Source organism: Neolamprologus multifasciatus, chromosome 19 (assembly GCF_963576455.1).
Source record: "Neolamprologus multifasciatus chromosome 19, fNeoMul1.2, whole genome shotgun sequence".
NCBI classification, from domain to species: Eukaryota; Metazoa; Chordata; class Actinopteri; order Cichliformes; family Cichlidae; genus Neolamprologus; species Neolamprologus multifasciatus.
In genome coordinates, this window is record NC_140457.1 from 8,931,980 (window position 1) to 8,952,731 (window position 20,752).

Below are 20,752 nucleotides of genomic sequence, written 5' to 3' on the forward strand. Positions count from 1 at the left end.
TTTTTCCCTGGTTTTCCATTGTCATAAAAATAAGAGAGCTTTCTGATGGCCGTAGATTCACATTTAACAAAATGCCACTGAAAGTGAAGAAGTCTTAATCTTCTCATTAAGCTTTGAAGGATTTAAAACACCATAACACATGCCCTGATGATTTGTGCTTGGTCGCATTTTTTGAGTTTTGAAATCAGATCATTTACCTTGATTTAAATTGAAATAAATACATTACTTATTATCATTTGTCAAGTTAGCTTGCTGACCTTTTCTTGATTGTAGTGTTTTGCTAGTCGCTGCAGTGAGTTCCTCATGTCTCCAACGGTTATTTTTAATGGAACGCTAGCTTAAAAGGAAAACATGACAGTACAGTACAAAAACACAGCAAATTGCCTATTGGCTATTTAGTTTGAGGTCATCGGGAAATGAATCATGATTTAATACAGTAATTGCAGCAGATGCTTTTCTTTCATCAGTGTTCTCATTTTCTTTATACCCTGCAGGGATACGGACTCCCACCTCTCCAGTTCTACCTCAGTTCGCTTTTACCCTCATGACCTGGTGTGTACCCAACCAGTGAGCTCCTTTTGGCATGTATGTTTGTATGTTTGTGAAAAAAAGGAGACTTTCACCTCTCAAATGTCTACTCGACCAGTTTAAAATGATTTTATGTGGTTATACAGTACTGTGCAAAACTCTCAAGCCACCTATCGTTTCTTTGTTTTGCTCAGGAAATGGGGAATAGGTGAAGCAATTTACAATTTGATACATGTGTGCAAATACAGTGCATAAGAAAAAAAAAACGTTTACGTAATTCTAACAACCCTTAGGCAAGTATGTATCTGAGAAGGTTTCACCAAACAGTCAATGAATGAAAGGACAGATACATCTGTTAAATCTTTTCTCAGGTCTCAGCTGGAGTTTTTCTTATTTCCTAAAGACTTTGAGATAGTGTTCATCTGCTGTTAGTTGTTTTTAACCCTGCCACTTCTTTTCTTTGTCATTCCCTTTGCAGTTTTCATTATTAAAAAAAAAAATTTTTAGGACACTTACCAGATTTTCAGCAAATAGCTCTTTAGGACTCACCCTGTTTTTGCAAAAAAGTGTTTTCTGTTTGTTAAACTATTTAACTAAAGAAACCGGAATAAACTGTATATTTTGCGACAGGCAGGTGTCTCAATGTACACTTTAAAATTGGCTCTTTGCTAAGTTGTTTGTTATGTGTAGACACAACACTGCTTTAGCCTTTGAGATTGGTGCCTTTTTATGTAAGCCTAAAAATTATTGCTAAAGAAGACTTAAACGGTCTGGCTCTTTGAGAGGCAAACATAAAGACACAGGGGAAGGGTGGCTACAGACTTTTGCAAAGTAATGTATGTGATCTGCTTTTTTTTGCCAATATGCAACAAAGATGTCTTCAGTGGTGTTGTCTAACCACGTATGCAACAAGGGCTCATACGGTTTGAAGAGTGAATGGGATGTGATGGTGCAAGCTTTGACCTGTGTGAAAGCCAAAATCAAATATTTAATTGTACTAAAAGAAAATGTTTAATGCTGTTAAAGCTTTATTATTACTCCTATATGATCTCTTTATTTTGTTGTAATGTAATCAATTTCTTCTGTATTCCAAATCATGTCTTTTGGACATTTGTCTGATTGTGGGATAGATCTCCCTCCCTCAGATCCGTTTGAACCGTCTGCTGACTATGGACCCAGAGCTGCTGGAACAGCAGGACGGAGATCTGAGTCCGGAGCTTCAGGATGCACCACTGGGACAAGAGGATCCTGCGGGCTCTGCTGCAGCTGGGAAAGCGAAGCAGTACTACCGTTTGTGGCTTCTCCCCTACCTGTGGGTCGGCCTGCACTTTGACCGACTTACCCTGCTGGCGCTGTTTGACAGGTAGGGCTTCACATCAGGTCATTTCCATCTGCTTCAGCTTTATTTTTACAAAGCACCATTGGTGACCTCAATGCATATTTAAAATTCGGTGTGTCACGTACATACTTCATCACAATTTAGTCTGACTCAAAAATACTGAATGTTGGACTTGTCTAGAACTTTTCTACTAGAAAACCGGTTTGTTTTTTAGATAAATTAGATTATTTACAAAATTGATATTTCTTTTTATGAAATGTCTGCCTATCACAGCATGAGCCATTTATTTAATCAGTTCCAATTAAATTAAAGTGGGTTGCAGCAGTGTCTGACTAATGAATGAAAAGAGATCCCCTAGTTTGAGACTGACATTTCTCCTAGAGCATTCGGCTCCTTAAGAACTACCTAACTGTATTTCAAGCACATACATGTATAAATTTTCCTTAAATGTCACCCATTGCAGGATATTTTGTGCCTGCTTTTGAAGAATAAAGTGAAATTCAATAGAAATAATTTTGATGTTACTTTGCTTTATAAGTGTATACCTGAAATTGTCTCAGCTTGCAAAAACACCTATCTATTTTATCTTATTATTATCTTATTATTATCTTATTATTATCTTATTATTATTATTATTATTATTATTATTATTATTATTATTATTATGCATTATTAGCTGAAGTTTACTAGTCCAAAATAAAAAAAAAAACAGGCCTTTATTTAAAGCACACAAGAAGCCTTTATTTGAAACAAACAAACAAAACTACAATCTGCTCTCCATTGCCCAGTCAGAATCACGGCATTACATTCACTACTCAAAGAGATCAACAGGTTAGCTTGTGTTTTACGGTTAAGTAGAGTATTGCGCCTACCACACCTGTTTCCACTAAGACAGGGATGACCTTTGCTAATTTAATGCAAAGGTAAATGAAACACAGCATGTGCAAACAAACTGTAAAAATGTCTGAACGAGCTTGGAGTGAATCATTATGGTCATAGCATAAGCTTTGCTAAAGCACACCCAGATCCTCACCGACATGACCTCTCAGGCTGCTACACCTCATGTAACAATTTTAGATCAGAGTTTTTACTTAATAATAGAGATGGCAGGATACCAATATCATAAATTTGGATATCTCCTGATACTGATATGAATCTGTTATAGTTAATTTTTTAACTGTTTAACTGTTTTTTTTTTAATGTGTTGCTGCATTTTGTATTAGTTCATATACAAATTTAAGAGGACAAAGCGCTAAAGCTATTCTAGCTAAAGCTATTATACTTGAATGCAAGAAATACACTGCACCCAAAATATATCTCAGTTCAGCAATAATGATCTTTTTATTTAAACTTTAGCAGCATTTATCTGTCACCGGCATCCAAACATCCATCCTGAAAGTGGGCAGCTTTATGCAGAACTTTAAATCTAAGTATTTAAAGTAATATTCAAGTAATTAAAAGTACAAATTTCAAAAACTCTTTGATTCTGAAAAACAAATGAAGTGCACTATTAGCAGACAAAGGCAGTAGCTGCCCAAACCCTAAAAAACAACAACTAAAAAACATTCTTGTAATAACGCTTTTGTTATTGTACAGTACCATTGTACAGTCACTTAGCAATGACATCGGACAGACATCCGAGCTCCAGATATTGGTTGTTAAGCTTAACATGGGAATGCTTTCCAAACATTCAGAGATGAAGTTGCACACCTGCTTGTACTTTTCTGGGATAGCTTGCTCGGAGATGAAATGCCGTGTGGCAGCACGTAGCAAGGCTCCAAATGCTCAATTAAGCGTCAAAAACCGACATTTCCACAGCACAGGGGGTTGGTCCATCAAGCACAACCAATTCAACAATTTTCTGTTATCAGCTTTGCTTTATTGCTTTCTGAAGGGAGTTTCTCACGCCTCTGAATGTTTTCCAAAAGCGTTTGTTGATACAGGTACACTTTTCTTCTTAGCATTGGAGGCCTGGATAAATTCCGTGTATAGTACTCCTTTCCGCTGTGTTCCTGTAAGTGTTTAATCATGCTACCATCTCGCAAAACACTTGATTGCATAAGTGACATTCGGCAGTCTGCTTTTTCTTCTTTCAGTCTGAAATAACTCCACACGCTGACATGGACCGCTGACAGATCTGGCACAAGCTAGCCACGCTATCACGTGACGCACACTCCTCCGACGTGCTAAGGTCATGACCTGGGTTATACCGCGTCGCAAGTTTTGTGAGGCGCTTTTGTGATATTTAATGGATTGGGTTATTTAAAAAAAAAAAAAAAAAAAAAAATTCTCCCCGATATCAGATCCAGTAAATTAGGTCATTACTGGGCTGATACTGTAGATCGGTCAATCCCTGCTTATTAACAGGGCTTTTGTTGTGAAACATTTTGTAGCAACAGCTTGGTGGGATCGCTTTGTTTGTTTTGTTTGCCGTAATTTTTAATTTACGGTGATTACGTTGGCTTTATACTGCTGTCAGCTTTTGTTGTGAACATTTTAGGTGTCCTGAGCCACCCCTTATTTCTTTATATTTTGTTTCCAAAGTTGAATTGAGGAATAGTTCTCCAGGCTTTCTGAAGGTCGTTCAAAGTTTTTCTATGGACATAGGATCCTTTTCACTTCACGTTTTAATTTTTATTTTTTAAAGCCAATTAACACTGACCTCTGAATCATTCAAGCATTGTGTGTGTTTACATAACAGAGAACTAATTTTAAATTGTCTTTTGGTACTTTGTTATTAGCAGTCTGTGTCAAAAACACACGATTTCTTCCCTTGTCTTTAGTTAAATCTATGCAAAATGTCAAATACAGCGCAGATTACAGGCATAAATTTGTATTTTTGCACCAAAAGGGGATCAGCCAAAAAGCAGCATGTCTGAGCATGGTGTGCAGTGTAGCCCTGAGAAATTTGAGAAAACAAATTGTACAATTTGAGGACGGAAGTAAAAACTAAGAGGCCTTCCTGCGATAAAGATGATATTTGACGACAACCCCATTCCCTATTGACAAGTTATGACACCTCAATATCTATCAATAAAGACTATGTTCGAAGTTTTTCCCAAGTGTAGCTGTAGTAAGCTGTACAGGCAGAGATCACCCTCAGTAACCCATTGATTATGTTCTGGAAGGAGGCCAGACAGAAATGGCTCAGATCAGAAAAGAGAAGAAAGGGTTAACCTTGATTAGCTTTTTGGCAGCAGCGTTCATTTTTCATCATGACAATTATCCCAAACATACTGTCAGGGCACTAAAAGCATACCTGGATGGAAAAACACACAATGCAACACCTTTGGTCATGGACTGGCTTCCCCAGAACCCAGACCTTAAGAATGCGTGCCTAAGAGAGTTTTTGTTCTTTTTCTTTCTTCTTCAAAAAACTGGATAGCTCAGGACTTTTGCACAGCTCTGTTGTCAATTCTGTTTCTGTTTCTGGATTCAGAAAGAACATCAGCCACATTGTTAAATCTTTGAAATTAAAATCATTCATCTTGCTTGGGGATTTGGAGTCTCTGCTTTCTATCACTTGTCTGTAATTATTTCTATGTGGAGTTACCTCAGTCAGACTTGTCCTAGCTGTAAGCTTCTCAACAGCAGCAAGAAGAATAACCACAGTTGGCAGTGAAAGAATTGATTTTTGATTTGTTGTTTTTTAAAGCACCACGTGGATCTCTTCAGTCAATATTATCCTACTAAGTCGCTCCAGTTTGCTGACCCATCACCACATGCTGCCAGTTTAAATGGAGAGCTGTTGACATTATGTGTATTTGTTGATCCCAGTCTTTGAAACAGTTTTTTTTTTCTTCTCTGTTAAATCTTCCAAATTATTTTTCAATTCTAATTATTAAATTTTTTTTAGAGCTGACTTTAAGGCTTGATGAATATTCTATTGCGTTTTCAATAGTAAGCATTAGAAGAAAATGATTTTGAAGTCCTTAAGTGGCCGAATGTACCTGTGAATTGACTTTTTCCCAATTGTTTCAGGAACCGTGAGGTTTTAGAGAATGTGTTGGCAGTGGTGCTGGCTGTCCTTGTGGCCTTTCTGGGTTCAGTGCTGCTGGTTCACGGCTTCTTCACTGATATCTGGGTCTTTCAGTTCTGCCTCGTCATTGCAAGCTGCCAGTATTCCTTACTAAAGGTGAGTAGCTGGGTGTACAGGACTCAACCTTAAAGTGCAACAGAGGAGCACTGCTGCAAAGAAGCAGTTTAAAAGCTGCAAAATGTGTTAGGCATGCCTGCAGAGGTTTGTTATGCCTTTAAGGGAATAGCTGGTGCACAAATAAAAATGATTTATTTCTTTACTCAGGAGAGTTTGTAATAACATGTTCGTACGAGGTATGTCAACATTATCATTTTAATTGTGCCTTTCTTTATCGACAGAGTGTTCAACCAGACTCCTCTTCCCCTCGTCATGTAAGTATGTCATTTGCAAATCATTAGAACAGGGCGACTTATTGAGAAATGACATCAAAACAAGATATTAAATGGATTTTATATAAGAAGTAGAAAAAGTAGAAAGTCAGTAGTACTTTGAAGCTCTGTAGTTATTATTCAGCAGCTTTTTGTTGCTTTGTTGTGGTTCTGAAAGATGATGCTGCTCCACCCCCCACCCCCTCCTTGTGAGCCTGGGTGTTCCTCCCTCCCTTGCGTCAGTGGCCTGCTCTGAAACGGCGTCTTTTATTAATGCAGCTCATACTCAGCTGCAGGCACAAGCTTTAAATAGCTGGTCAGAGTTTAGACCACAGCTCACTCTCTTACTCTTTGTCTTTGTGTCTCTCTCTCTCTCTCTCTCTCTCTCGCTCTCTCTCACTCTCTCTCTCTCTCTCTCTCTCTCGCTCTCTCTCTCTCTCTCTCTTTCCCCCTGGGTGTCCTCTCATCTCACCTCAAGGACTTTATTCCTTCCCATTTCTAGACATTTCAGGGTAGGGAGATAAAAACAAGTCTTTTTAATCAGATTGGTGGTGCGTTGAGCTGTCGCTGCCTCCCAGAGTAGAAAAGCAGGACATCTTATAGCCTCTTGGGTTGCAACCTGCACACTGCAGATATGCATCCTCCTTCTCCTGTGAAACCTTACACTTGATACTATTTCTGTTTATACCTGTGTCACTCTCCATGGGGCTGATATAACACTGATGCCATTAAAGAACGATTGTTAGAATGATCGTTGTATTACACTCGGCAATTACTGTTTTTTGCTGTTATCCAAGGTTTAAAACAAGTGCGCACGCTAGCATTATGGCTTTTTATCTTGCTTAATAAATACTATGACAACAGACAATTGTTATTTAGAAAGAAAAATGTAAAACATCAGGATTTCTCTCCTTTTTTGCTTATTTTAATACACAGGGTATGTCTTACTGAGCTATATTGAACCACAAAAAAAATGTTTCTTTAATGATCCATTTGTATCTTCATACCCTTGTCCCTGCAGGGCCATAATCGTATCATAGCATACAGCCGGCCTGTCTATTTCTGCCTGTGCTGTGGCCTCATTTGGCTGCTCCACTACAGCAGCCTGCGGACCACTTCCTCCCGCTTCACCCTGTATGGAGTCGCACTCACCAGCTCCCTGGTGCTCACCTCTGCCAGGGATCTCGTCATAGGTGAGTACACTACCTTGTTACTTCTTTGTACTCTGTGAATAACAATCTGTGTTTAAAGCAAAGTCAAAGAGAAACATGCCAAAATGCTAAATCCTGGAGATTTTAAAAGTGATTTAATGGGGGTGACGTAGCAAGACAACTTTGAGCAGCACAGTTTGGGTGTGTATGTGTGCAAAAGCTGGAGGCTGAATGCAGGCCAGGAAATGCTTTAAAAGTTATAAGTAAACATATTAAAGGTCCTAAAAAGTTTGCTTATCCTGCAAGTGGCCATAAGCACTTTATCTGATAAAATATTAATGTCTAAATAAGGAACTTTCAAAGCTGACAAAAGCATTTTTGGAAAAATTTATTGAGAATATTAAGAGTTAAATTTCAGGACTCATCTGATATAGAATTCCTAGTGCGAGCAGTAATAACCAAACAACCGAGCAGTTGTCATGAAATGTTGAAAGTGTTTTAAACTATGGAAGCACTGACAAAATAGCCCGAGTCCAGAAATCTCTAAAGTAATCCAAATGATTCTAACGTTTGCCACCATTAATAAGAAGATATATAAAATAGGTTTCTGGGATCTGATCCATTGATTGTGCAACAGTCATAAAGTGCAGACTGTGTGTGAGCAACAAATCTCTACTAAAAGCAAAATTTTTCTTTTGGTTTATATAGATATTAAATGCTCCTTTCATCAACTCATAATCGATAATTATTGCTGCATTGTCTTTGGAGACGTTGCTGTACACTATTAGGAACCAGTAATATTTGTAGTGAGCCTCAGGGTATTGTTTCCTGTGTGTGAAAGGTGATCCCTGCAAATTACAGAATTATAGGATGATAAATGTGTTTAATTTTGCTTTGCTTGCTTCTCCCTGCAGTCTTTACTCTGTGTTTTCCCATCATCTTCTTTGTGGGGCTGCTGCCACAAGTCAACACGTTCGTCATGTATCTCTTTGAGCAGCTGGACATCCATGTGTTCGGGGGCAATGGTGAGTAACTTTTAGATACACAACATTTCTGCAGGGGTGACTTTGACCTCTACAGGATGAGACGTCAGCCACTTATCCATGTTGCTTTACCTTATACATTATGATATACCAGGCATCATAAGAGGCCACTGTGCTGATTTGCATTCTGCCTGCCCTTGTTGCTGTCAGTTTGAGTGCTCTCATTGCTGGCATCCTCCCTGTTCCCTTTGCAGCCTCTACAAGCCTTCTGTCAGCACTGTACAGCATCCTGCGCAGCATCGTCACTGTCGCTCTGCTTTACGGCTTTTGCTACGGAGCTCTGAAGGTGAGCGCAAACAATGCCTAATAACGACTAAACACAAAGTGCAAGCGATGCTCAAGGAGGAGCATATTCTTGATCTATAATGTTAAAAATACAAAAATCGTATTTTGTTGAGGTGGTGACAATAAATGGGAAAAAATAAGAAGTACCTGATTCTTGTTCTTGGCGTTTAAGGAAAACATGAATGATTGTGTCGAATTTCAGTCCAACTAGTTGTTGTCAACATCACTCGACACTAAAAACTGTGATGCTCTGTTTGCAGTAGAGAACTTATTGTGGAATCGCCAGGATACACTACTTGTTATTTATTGTCCTAATTCATTATCCTTTAATTATCCATGTCTCCTCGCTTCCCTCACTTGCTTTTCGTCCTCCCGGTGAGGATGAGAGAGATGTGATGAAGAGACACAACCATAGTTGAGTTGTTATGAGCTATACGAGTTCTTACTCATATAGCATCAGTTTTAATCATTGTATTGATGTTTTGCACATCTGAATTACCTTTAAAACTGACAAGTACAAATGTCCATAAAACATATTTTTTATTCACATATATAAGTAAAGCTTCATTACTGTACAGTGTACCTAACTACATAAAGGTGTGGGTGTTAAATATAAAAATAAAAACAAGACTAACTGTTGCTTTCCGTGATGCCAAACCACATTGCAAATGTGTTAGATTTAACACATGAAACAAGAAGGTATATTAAACAGACTCTCCCGATGTCGCTATGTTCTGTTATACTGGCTGCTGGCCTTTATCCATAGCACTACAAAGTAAGCCTCGTGGGAATAAGCTGCGTCACATGTGGAAGAGCAACATTTAAAATTATGCAGATGTAGCCTATGCCACATATAGGCTACATTTGTTCTTGCTCACTCCTAGCTCCTCCAGAAGCCTCTTCTCTATGTCCTTTTTAATCTGCTCAAAGATCTGTCATAATGTTGGAGGAAGAGATTTGTGGGTCATGGCAGGATAGAGGATACACAGAACCATAATTTAGCATATTGAAAAGAAGCTATTGTCAGGATTCGTCTTGGACTGTTTCATGGTATTCCATCCAGTAGTTTTGGAAACATCAGGCATCTACATGAACAAACTGTATGTGTAAATATACCAGCAACATAAGGTCAGACACCCAGAAGTGTGTTAAATCCTTGATACTGTGTTTCAGGAGTCCTGGGAGCCTCATCACATCCCTGTGCTATTTTCTGTATTCTGTGGCCTCTTGGTGGCAGTGTCTTACCACCTGAGCCGGCAGAGCAGTGACCCCTCTGTCCTCCTGTAAGTTTACAGACATGCACCACAGCTTTGCTTTGTATTAAAGCAAAATTCACACATTACATGATTTTTAAAACCAAAACTGGTCCTAATGTTTGGATGGGTGAAAATGACTTATCTGGTTCAAAAAAGGATTTTCCATTAACTGCTTCATCCGTTAAGATTTACGTGTGACCTTTCTACTCAAACATATTCTGTGGATTATCTTAGATATGGATTTCCTGAAATCAGTTCAAATAGCTTAACACTGCTTCACCAAATAGTTAACAGATGATGACTCTGCGATCCTTCTGATTGTATAATCCCTCACAGGAGGTTGATGGCCTTCAAACCGGTAATATTTTCTTCTCTTTGATTTACAGCTCGCTGGTACAGTCCAAGATTTTACCCAATTTAAGAGACAAAAATCCAGAAGACCCCCTGTCAGAGGTCCAGGACCCTCTGCCAGAGAAACTTAGGTCTTCAGTGGTGAGTATACATCAATTTTAGTTGTTAAAATTGTTGCACAGTTCTAATTTTCAGTCTAAAATAGTTTTTTTTGTTTCTTTGATCCCTTAAGTGTTTCTTTTCAAATGTTTTAGAATGAGCGTTTGCAGTCCGACCTGATCGTCTGTGTGGTCATTGCTGTCCTTTACTTCGCCATCCACGTTAGCACAGTATTCATAGCACTGCAGGTACAGTCATTTCTTTGGTTTTGAATACAGAAAATCAAATGTAATGTGTGCTGTATTGTTACGTTACATATTCTTTTAACACTCATGATGATCTAGTCAGTTATTTTCTCTTGTTCTTAAAACCAGCAAACACAAACTGTAAGCATTATTGCATCTCTGTGTTCCCGCAGCCTTTCCTCAGTTATGTCCTGTATGCTCTGCTGGGGACGGTGGGGTTGCTCAGCCACTACCTGCTGCCTCAAGTTCGCAAGCAGCTACCCTGGTACTGCTTCTCTCACCCTCTTTTAAAAAACAAGGAGTACTACCAGTTTGAAGTCAGGGGTAAGTACAGTGAATTTGAGTCACATGGGGGGAATCAGAAAAATAATTATATTTAGTCTTTTTTTTTTTCTTTCTTCGTTTTCTTCAGCATCTCAAATGCTCTTCCTCTCTTTTGTCAGATGCAGCCCATGTAATGTGGTTTGAAAAGCTGCACGTGTGGCTGCTGTTTGTGGAAAAGAACGTTCTCTATCCACTCGTTATTCTCAACGAGCTCAGCGGCAGCGCCAGAGAGCTGGCCAGCCCGAAAAGACTCGACACCGAGTGAGGACTCCGTTGTTTCTCTTTGTGACTCTTTCTCTGATTTCTATCAGCTTTTTAGAGTGATGCAAGTTTGAATGCGTGGTACTTAAACAAAACAAAAAATGTTCTTTGCTGCTGCTCCAGAATCGGCGCACTGATGATCACAGTGGCAGGCCTGAAACTGCTTCGCTCCTGCTACAGCAGTCCTACCTACCAGTATGTGACGATCCTCTTCACTGTCCTCTTCTTCACCTTTGACTACCGTCATCTGTCGGAAACGCTGTTGCTTGACCTCTTCCTGATGTCTATCATTTTCAGCAAGGTAAGAGAAATGTATTTAAATTATTCGAGCGAATATTCTGATTAACTGCAAGACACATGCATACATATCATATCACAGGTGGATGATTCGTATTACTGGTTTCTTGACTGTTTCTTTCTGGGGGGGGTTGTTTTGTGGGTTTTTTTTGTGGTTTTTTTTAGATGTGGGAGCTGTTCTATAAGCTGCACTTTGTTTACACCTACATCGCCCCCTGGCAGATCACGTGGGGTTCAGCCTTCCACGCCTTTGCTCAGCCCTTTGCCGTGCCTCGTATCCTTTCACTGCTGTCTGTTATCACAGCATACTATAGACTGAGTCAGCAGTTTCTTATGTTGGTCTGCAGCACTGCAGTAAATTCTTCCTGTTATAACATGTTAAGTGTTTTGTTTTTCTGTTTTTTGAGGCTGTAGTTTTTCTTGTAGCAAGTTGTCAAATGACCTTGACCTGAGGCCTCATCAGACTCTGCCATGCTGTTTGTCCAGGCTGTAGTGTCAGCAATCTTCTCCACCCCCCTCAATCCCTTTCTGGGCAGCGCCATTTTCATCACTTCTTATGTCCGTCCTGTCAAGTTCTGGGAGAGAGACTACAAGTGAAGAGTTTTTTTGTTTTTGTTTTTTTTAAACATTTTAATGTCAAATACACTCTGACACTTTCTTGCACTTCTAAAATGTGTTGCTCTTTTCCGTTTTCTTGCAGCACTAAAAGAGTGGATCACTCAAACACTCGACTGGCCTCTCAGTTGGACAGAAATCCAGGTGACAACATGTCTTTTGGTTAAAACTGTAACCAGAGAATTGCTTGTTTAAATGTTGATATTTAATTGGGGCAGACTTAAATCCTCAGTGTGTCCTAGTGATCACACTGGTTACACAATAAAGCAGTGACGTGTGATTTATTAATGTACTTTACTCCTTCCTTCATCTGTCCTCAGGCTCTGACGACAACAATTTGAACTCCATCTTCTATGAGCACCTGACCCGCTCCCTGCAGCACAGCCTCTGTGGAGACCTCCTCTTGGGCCGCTGGGGAAACTTCAGCACCGGGGACTGTTTCATTTTGGCTTCTGACTACCTGAATGCGTTGGTGCACCTCATAGAAATTGGCAACGGCCTTGTTACCTTTCAGCTTCGAGGGCTGGAGTTCAGAGGTGAGGAGAGCCATTTGTAAAAAGTGTTGAACCAGCTGTTGCAGGGATTCAGTCACTAATTAATGACAATTAATTATTAACAAATGTGTTGTAGTGCAAGAACTGAAGGTTAAAAGAAATTCAGAAAACAGGTGTTTCACTACAGCTAATATGATCAGTCTTATTTGTTTCCAATAAATAAATAATAAATAAATGTGTATGCGTTAGTCCCCGTAGGGAAATTACTCCTCTGCATTTAACCCATTCACCCAGTGAAGCAGTGGGCAGCCACCAATGCAGCGCCCGGGGAGCAGTGTGTAGGGACGGTACCTTGCTCAGGGGTACCTCAGGGTAGCTGTTCAGTGGAGTCGAACCCCCGACCTTCCGATCATGGGGCAACCACTCTACCTACTGAGCTATCCCTGCCCAAGTAGAATCCCAAGTGACTAAAATATTGTAAACGATCTTCAAACGTAACCTTACTTGGGTCTTGTCAACCTAACCAAGATCATGTGGTCTAACGTTTTGTAAGTGTTTGTAAAAATGTATTTTATGACTTTTTAGTGTACCTCATTAAACATTATTTTCAAGTGTGAGGTCAGACCTGTGGCCCATATCACATCTCTTCTTTTACTCTTCACACTAAACAGGCTGTATGTATCGTTCAGTTAGTTTTAGAGCTTGGACAGCTGTGTCAACATTATAAGTAGAATTAGTATATATATATATATATATATATATATATATATATATATATATATATATATATTTACTGCCTATTTAAGTTGCAAGTATTCTTTGTGTAATTATTATTTTGTCTGCTCTGACCACTGTTATTTACAAGATTTTTATATTTCCACATGAACAAAAGTATTGTCCCACACCTCTTAATCTTATAATTCTGTCTTTTTCAGTCCCATGGCCATAAGTGTATAATATTAAGCACCTAGCCATCTGTCTTAACAAACGTTTGTGGATCATTCTAAAGAACTCACTGGTTTCAAGTATGGTACTATAGAAGGACGTCACTGCTGCAGCAAATCATTTTGTGAAAGTTCTTCCCTCCTGGATTTTCTACAATCAACTGTAAGTGTATTATTGCAAAGGGGAACCGTGCAAGAACCACAGCAACTCAGCCATGAATTGATGACATGAAGTTACAGGGTGGGGTCGCTGAGGCATGTAATGTGTAAAAGTTGCAAACGCTGTGCTGACTCAGTAACTGCAGAGCTCCAAACCTCCTCTGCCATTACGATCAGCATGAAAACTGTGGACAAGGAGCTTCACGACATGAGTTTCCAAGGCCAAACATCTCCTGTAGGAGTAATGTGTAGGTGGTCCAGTATTTTTGTCCATGTAGTGTAGCAGCACAAAGTTAACTTTAAAATTGTGAAGCCAGTTCCCATCGTAGGTCTGCCATAGAGCAAAATAAATGTGACACGTATTGGCTTTCAAGTGTGTTTGGCATTTCATAGATCTCCAGTTTCAATCTTTATTCATATTTGTACACTTGTTTTGTTTTTTTGTTTCTTTTTTTTTTTTTAAGGTCAAACTAAACCCTAAGAATTATTTACAAGTACTACTTGAGATATTTCATCAAAGTGGCATTCCACTGTATTTCTTTAGTCATTCTTATCTCCTTCCCAAACACACCTGGTCGTGCTTTATCATCAGCGTGACTTTGTTTTATTCAGCCTGAAGCTTTGTGCTGCAAATATACCTGCTGAAACATTAGCTGAGAACATGTGACAGAGTAAACATTTTATAGAATTGGAGGCACACACATGACACTCATCACCAGTTTCTGTCAGCAGCTTTGTGTTTATTACAGAGCATCTTCCTTCTGCCAGTTTATTGGATTAAAGCTCCAATGATAAAGTGATTAATCAACGAGTTAGTTAACAGAAAATTATAGGTTGAACTATTAATGATAATCACGATTCTCTCACTCGTTGCACTTTACCGGACTGAACTGGAACGGACCTGTGTCCCACACAGCATCAATAACATGCTGACTTTTCCTCCACAGGAACTTACTGCCAGCAGAGGGAAGTCGAAGCCATCACTGAAGGGGTGGAGGAAGACGAGGGCTGCTGCTGCTGCGAGCCAGGCCATCTCCCTCACATCCTATCCTTTAATGCTGCCTTTGGGCAGCGCTGGCTGGCGTGGGAGGTGCTGGTCACCAAGTATGTTCTGGAGGGCTACAGCATCACTGATAACAGCGCTGCCTCCATGCTGCAGGTGTTCGATCTACGCCGCATCCTCACCACCTACTATGTCAAGGTTTGTGGGATGACACGAGAGAAGAATGTTTTAGTGCAGTGTGGGATTTCTAAAAGTTCTACATGCATCATCCCTTTCTGTGCTCAGGGTATCATCTACTATGTGGTTGCTTCTCCTAAACTGGAGGAATGGCTGGCTAATGAGACCATGAAAGATGGCCTGCGGGGATGTGGAGAGAGGAACTATGTCGATCTGGATCCCACTTTCAATCCCAACATTGATGAGGACTATGACCACCGGCTTGCGGGCATCTCCAGGGACAGTTTCTGTGGTGTCTATCTGGGCTGGATCCAGTACTGCAACTCCCGAAGGGCCAAGGTAATAAGGCCTTCAATTCTGCTTGTGGAACAGTTATTGTCCCCCAAATGGCATAAAGGAGGCAGCAGGCTATTGGTCTTTTTTTTTTTCAGCTGTACAAACAAAGCATATTTCATTGGATTGTCACAGTAAATTAAAAAATATTCTAATAGCATGACAGTAGCAACTTAAGATCTTCAAAGACTTTAAATCCCTTGAGCAGTTTGATTTTAATCACTTAAAAAGTCATTGCATCTTGTTACTGCCCAAAGGGGTCCTGTGTTTGCGTCAGTTGTTGTCAGATGATATGGGGGTTGTCTTTTTTTAAATAAAACTAAGTGGGGGATCACAGAGACATATTGAAAATATCTGTATTTGGAGATAAAAGCTGCCCTCTAAAATCTTTCATGTTTTGCTCGGATTGTAGCCACTGGACAGTGAGAAAGACTCGCCTCTGGTGCTGCTCTGCTTTGGATTGTGCGTGCTGGGAAGGAGAGCTCTGGGAACTGCAGCCCATCATATGTCCAGGTTATTTAGTAATTGTTATTGTATTGTGAGTGAATGAGTTCAAATGTGTCATGAACTGAGAGTAAACAGTTACAGGAGGTTGACTTGTTGTGACAATTGTTCCTGTAGTTTTCCTGTTTAGCTTTCAAAAGCATGTCTTTCTAAGCATAAATGCACTCATTGTCTTTTCCTATTTTCTCTCTGTCTGTGTGAAAGAGTACCGACTAATCTTTTTTTTCTTCTTCTTCTTCTTTTCATCACAGCAATCTGGAGTCTTTCCTTTATGGACTTCATGCTCTTTTTAAAGGAGATTTTCGCATCTCTTCAGTGCGAGACGAGTGGATCTTTGCAGACATGGAACTGCTCAGGAAAGTTGTGGTGCCTGGTATCCGAATGTCTCTCAAACTACACCAGGTGAGACCCTGAATGTGGCCCCACTGAGCCTCCTACTGAGACAAAATCTGTTCCAAACCCTATACTCATCTTTATCTTCTCAACTTTTTTTTCCCCCCTCAGGACCACTTCACGTCCCCCGACGAGTACGATGAGCCAGCAGTTCTTTTCGAGGCCATCTCCTCTCACCAGCAGAACCTGGTCATCGCTCACGAGGGGGACCCTGCCTGGAGGAGTGCCGTGCTGTCAAACGCCCCGTCGCTCCTAGCTCTGCGCCACGTCCTGGACGAAGGAACCAACGAGTATAAAATTATAATGCTCAATCGGCGATACCTCAGCTTCCGGGTTATCAAGGTGGGTCTGCAACAGAGTCAACTGACTGCACAGAACGGTTTAATGATACTCACTCTAAGCCGGGTTATTTAATGCAAACTTGTGAATTTTGCTGCAGGTAAATAAAGAATGTGTCCGAGGACTTTGGGCAGGGCAGCAGCAGGAGTTGGTGTTCCTGAGAAATAGAAATCCAGAGCGTGGGAGCATCCAGAACGCCAAGCAGGCTCTGCGTAACATGATCAACTCTTCTTGCGACCAGCCTATTGGATATCCAATCTACGTATCCCCGCTGACAACCTCCTACTGCAACTCGCACCCGCAGCTCGGACACATCCTGGGAGGTCCCATCAGCATGGGAAACATCCGCAACTTTATTGTCAGCACCTGGCACAGGTTTGCTTGATTTCCTATTGTGTTGTTCTTCTCTGTTGAGTATTTCTTCTGTATATTTTGGGTCTGCGTTGAGATTAATATGAAGATTTCTCTTGTCAGATTACGGAAAGGTTGTGGTGCAGGCTGTAATAGTGGCGGAAATATCGAGGATTCAGATGCAGGGGGTTTGTCCTGCGGCAGTGGGAATGGGACAGGCGGCGACTCTCAGCAGAGCTCAATATCTCAGGGGGGCACCTCAGGACCTCCCCCTCCTCACTCATACCAGCCACACACTCTGGGTGAGAACTACTGCTCCTCTGTCACATTTTGCCTTTAACAGCACAGCATGAAAACTAACACCAATTCTCCCCTTTGTGTCCAGGCACCAGTCAAAGTTCCCAGTCGGTTCAGTCGGGTTTGGTGCGTCACTCTCCCGCCCGGGCCTCCGTGGCGAGCCATTCGTCATCATACCGCTATGGCAGCAGCCGCCACTCCTCGCTTCGCACCTCCACCACCGGCCTGGAGCCCTGTCGACGTTCCTCTACCAGCCAGCTGTCTCTACGCACGCTCCCTACATCTCTGCAGCTCCGGCTGGGCTCCACCTCTGATCCCGCTGGCCCTTCGGCCTCCCTCTCCAGCCACAGCATACCTCCCTGCAAACGCCACACACTGGTAGGCCTACTGGGCAACGATGGCCTCTGCAACACCGTGACAGACCCCCTCAGCCAGCACCATCACCATCATCAACACCTGCAGCAACACAACCCCACTGTCTCCACAGTACGGAGAGATGACATCTCCTACAGAGTGCAGGTTTGTAAATACTCTGTTCTGTGTATCCACAGCAGCAAAAAAAGTCCCGATATAACTATTTTTATTTTTTATTGTTCTCCACTTTATCCTCTGTGTGTTTGTTTGTGCGTGCAGTGTCAGTGATTTCTTTCCAGTAAAAGCCCTCAGTTCCTTTGTGGTTACATACGTTTTTACACACTGTCGGTCCGTGTCTTCACCTCAGATTGTGGACGTGAGTCTGGTGCTGGAGAACATTAACTTATCGAAGCGGAAAGAGCTGCAGTGGCCAGACGAAACCATGAGACTGAGAGCAGGAAGGACCTGCTGGAGAGACTGGAGCCCTTTAGAGGGCATGGAAGGGCATGTAAGTGTGTTCTCACGGATGTTACCGAATCAGCACCATGTTTCCCTTTACTCATCTTCACACACAGATGAAGTAAACTCTAGGTCATGTAAATATGTTGCTATAGTTTACCTCATACACTCACTCACCTTTGGTGCTATAAATGTGATTTAGCAATTATTATCATGCTTGCACAAGCCGTATTTTTTTGCCCTGTAACACCCTTTCTGACCTACTTGTTCTGTCATAAATGTTTCCTAAATTTTATTGTATGTTTCTTCTATTGTCCCCTGCAGGTGATTCACCGGTGGGTGCCTTGTAGCCGAGACCCAGCCAATCGCTCCCATATGGACAAAACCATCCTGCTGGTACAGGTGGAAGATAAGCTAGTGCCCATTATTGAGACTGGGGTCATTGAGTTGGGTGCAGAGGTTTGAGGATAAGCAAGCACACAAACGCAAACAGACACTTGCACGCACACATATACCCCTGCGCGCTTGCGTGGAGATGAAGTCAGACCTTATTCTGACTTTTAACAGGAGGCTGGAGACAAACAGGAAATGGGAGCTCTCCCCCCTCCCCCGTTCCTTACTGCTGAGGGGGAAAGGAAGCCAGGGAAATGTGCAAGCACAGGCAGAGTATACATTTATCCAATGCTTTGATCGACACTCACATCCACAATATCTGCCTTGCTTTGCGTCTCAGAAATGCTGCATGACAGTAAACAACCCTTAAGTTAGTTCTTGCTACTGGTAATTAATTTCTATGCATTTCCTTTTCTTTCTTTTTTTTTGGAAATCCTGACAGAGCTGAGTGTAAGGAGCTCGTGGAGCTCTTTCTTCTTTCTTGTTTGGGCTCTATTTGCCAAATAAGTTTATTGAATATCTGCTATGGATTCATACATGTGAAATCCTTGTTTTTTATTTTTTGTTTTTTGCTGCCAAGACTACAAAGAAAGTTGTGGTGCAGAACTGACAGAAGTCAGAGACTCGATGTTGTCCTCAACACCCTCTGTGTCATTGTTGTCATTCCGTTCGGATTAGTTTGAAATTTGCAAGATTAATTTACGCCTAAGAAAAAAAGAACTTGCACTATTTTTTTTTTTTTAATTTACAGTGATGGACTACAATCTTTAGATAAATTCACATTTTATTTATTACAGATTCTGAATGGCCATGGTTACAGATGCCTTGGGAATGGAAAGAGAAATGCAATCATTATTCTGTTTTTGGCCATTTTTATTTTAATATTTTATGTTTGATAAACTTGAAAATAACTTTTTACTGTATATGATTATATCTATATCTATATATATTTACACAAATATATATATATAATGTCAATGTATAAAAGATTTTGTTTTCAATATTTATTACTGTGAATACGGTATTTACACTTTGTTACATCTTTTTTTTTTTTTTTCATTTTGGGACAAAGATTAATGTACAAAGGACCATTGGTTGAAAATGAGATGCCGCAATTTCAGTGGACTGTTTCTCTATTTAACTTAATTCTTTTCTATATGGAGAAATAAAAGTTTGATTTATTGCTGTCTTTGATACTCTGAATGATTTTATTCATGAGTTTATTTTCAAAAGAACAACCTAAACAACTTTATCATTAAAGTAGCTCTCTTCTGCTTTTCTAATTGTTCTGTGCCATGCAAAAGTTTCAACCCACCAATCATATCTTTTATATTTTGTTTCCAAGGAGACAGACTTTCTTATATAAGTTTTTCATTTGGACATTGGTTGCTTTTTCACTCTGTGAAATTCACTCATTATTTTCAGTCCAGTCCTTGTTCTTGACCATTTTCAGATCAGTATTTTACATAAATCATTCATGCATAAAAATGGCACCTAATTTAAAGGCTGAAACTTGTCTTGTTTACAAATAACGGACATCTTGACAAAGAACTCATTTTAAATTCTGTCTTTGTACGCTTTGAGACTGTCAGCCTGTCACAAAGCAGATTTTGTTCCCATTTCTTTACCTGAATCTATGAAGTTGGACAAATATAAAATAGTGTTTTTGCACCAACAAGATGATTTCCAAAAACCTGTTTGCTTACAATTAGCATATTTTATGGTGTGCAGTTCATTTAAAAAAAATTCTAAGAAAATTGCCAGCTCTTCCTTTACCTACAGTTTAAAAAAAAAAAAATTTGTATAAATGTATAAATGTATAAATATAATGTATCCAATTCACTGAAGCCTCATCAATAGAAGGATGGCTGTCAAGGAGCCATTCGGCAAAGGCAGAAAAGGCTGTGGTATGCCAAATTAAACAAGAACTAAACTGAAAATCAGTGGGAACAGGTGCTGTGGAGCGATGTCATACACTGACATCCTTAGAGTCCAAACCTCAACATTACTGGAGCAGTGTGGTATCATCTAGGCAGCAACATCAAAAGAAGAGCTTTGAATTAATTCATTATGTCAGTCCTGGCGTTCCATATTCAAGTTGCCTGGATAACTATTCCTGAATACTACTTAAAAGAAATTACAATAAGAGAGCTCTGGTTGTTGAAGAACAAAGGTGGTCATAGGAAATATTTGAAGCTTGATAGAATTGTATGAGTTAAAATCTCAGACTTCTTTAAAACATTCTTTCAGAAAGTTTCTTTTTTCTTCTTCATTTGGATCTCTGATGTTAAAGAGCGGTGATTTCACTAATTTGATAATGTTAAGGGCACAGCTTTAACTGTGAAAACAAG

General features: G+C 40.2%; 1 protein-coding gene across 1 annotated transcript in view; it reads left to right on the forward strand.

The window, feature by feature from the left end:
* pcnx1 (pecanex 1) overlaps positions 1–19,586 on the forward strand; it is a 36,869-nt gene extending 17,283 nt beyond the window's left edge. The window contains 27 exon segments of the mRNA XM_085143370.1: positions 495–552; positions 1,659–1,891; positions 5,849–6,002; positions 6,245–6,277; positions 7,296–7,467; positions 8,340–8,450; positions 8,663–8,754; positions 9,927–10,036; positions 10,396–10,501; positions 10,615–10,707; positions 10,878–11,028; positions 11,148–11,289; positions 11,413–11,590; positions 11,752–11,860; positions 12,050–12,179; positions 12,287–12,345; positions 12,522–12,737; positions 14,746–14,999; positions 15,087–15,317; positions 15,724–15,824; positions 16,067–16,217; positions 16,320–16,550; positions 16,648–16,922; positions 17,022–17,200; positions 17,284–17,714; positions 17,917–18,057; positions 18,333–19,586. Of these exon segments, the coding sequence (XP_084999496.1) occupies positions 495–552; positions 1,659–1,891; positions 5,849–6,002; positions 6,245–6,277; positions 7,296–7,467; positions 8,340–8,450; positions 8,663–8,754; positions 9,927–10,036; positions 10,396–10,501; positions 10,615–10,707; positions 10,878–11,028; positions 11,148–11,289; positions 11,413–11,590; positions 11,752–11,860; positions 12,050–12,179; positions 12,287–12,345; positions 12,522–12,737; positions 14,746–14,999; positions 15,087–15,317; positions 15,724–15,824; positions 16,067–16,217; positions 16,320–16,550; positions 16,648–16,922; positions 17,022–17,200; positions 17,284–17,714; positions 17,917–18,057; positions 18,333–18,473 (4,282 nt within the window). The 3' untranslated portion in view covers positions 18,474–19,586.
* Positions 19,587–20,752: the final 1,166 nt, after the last annotated feature.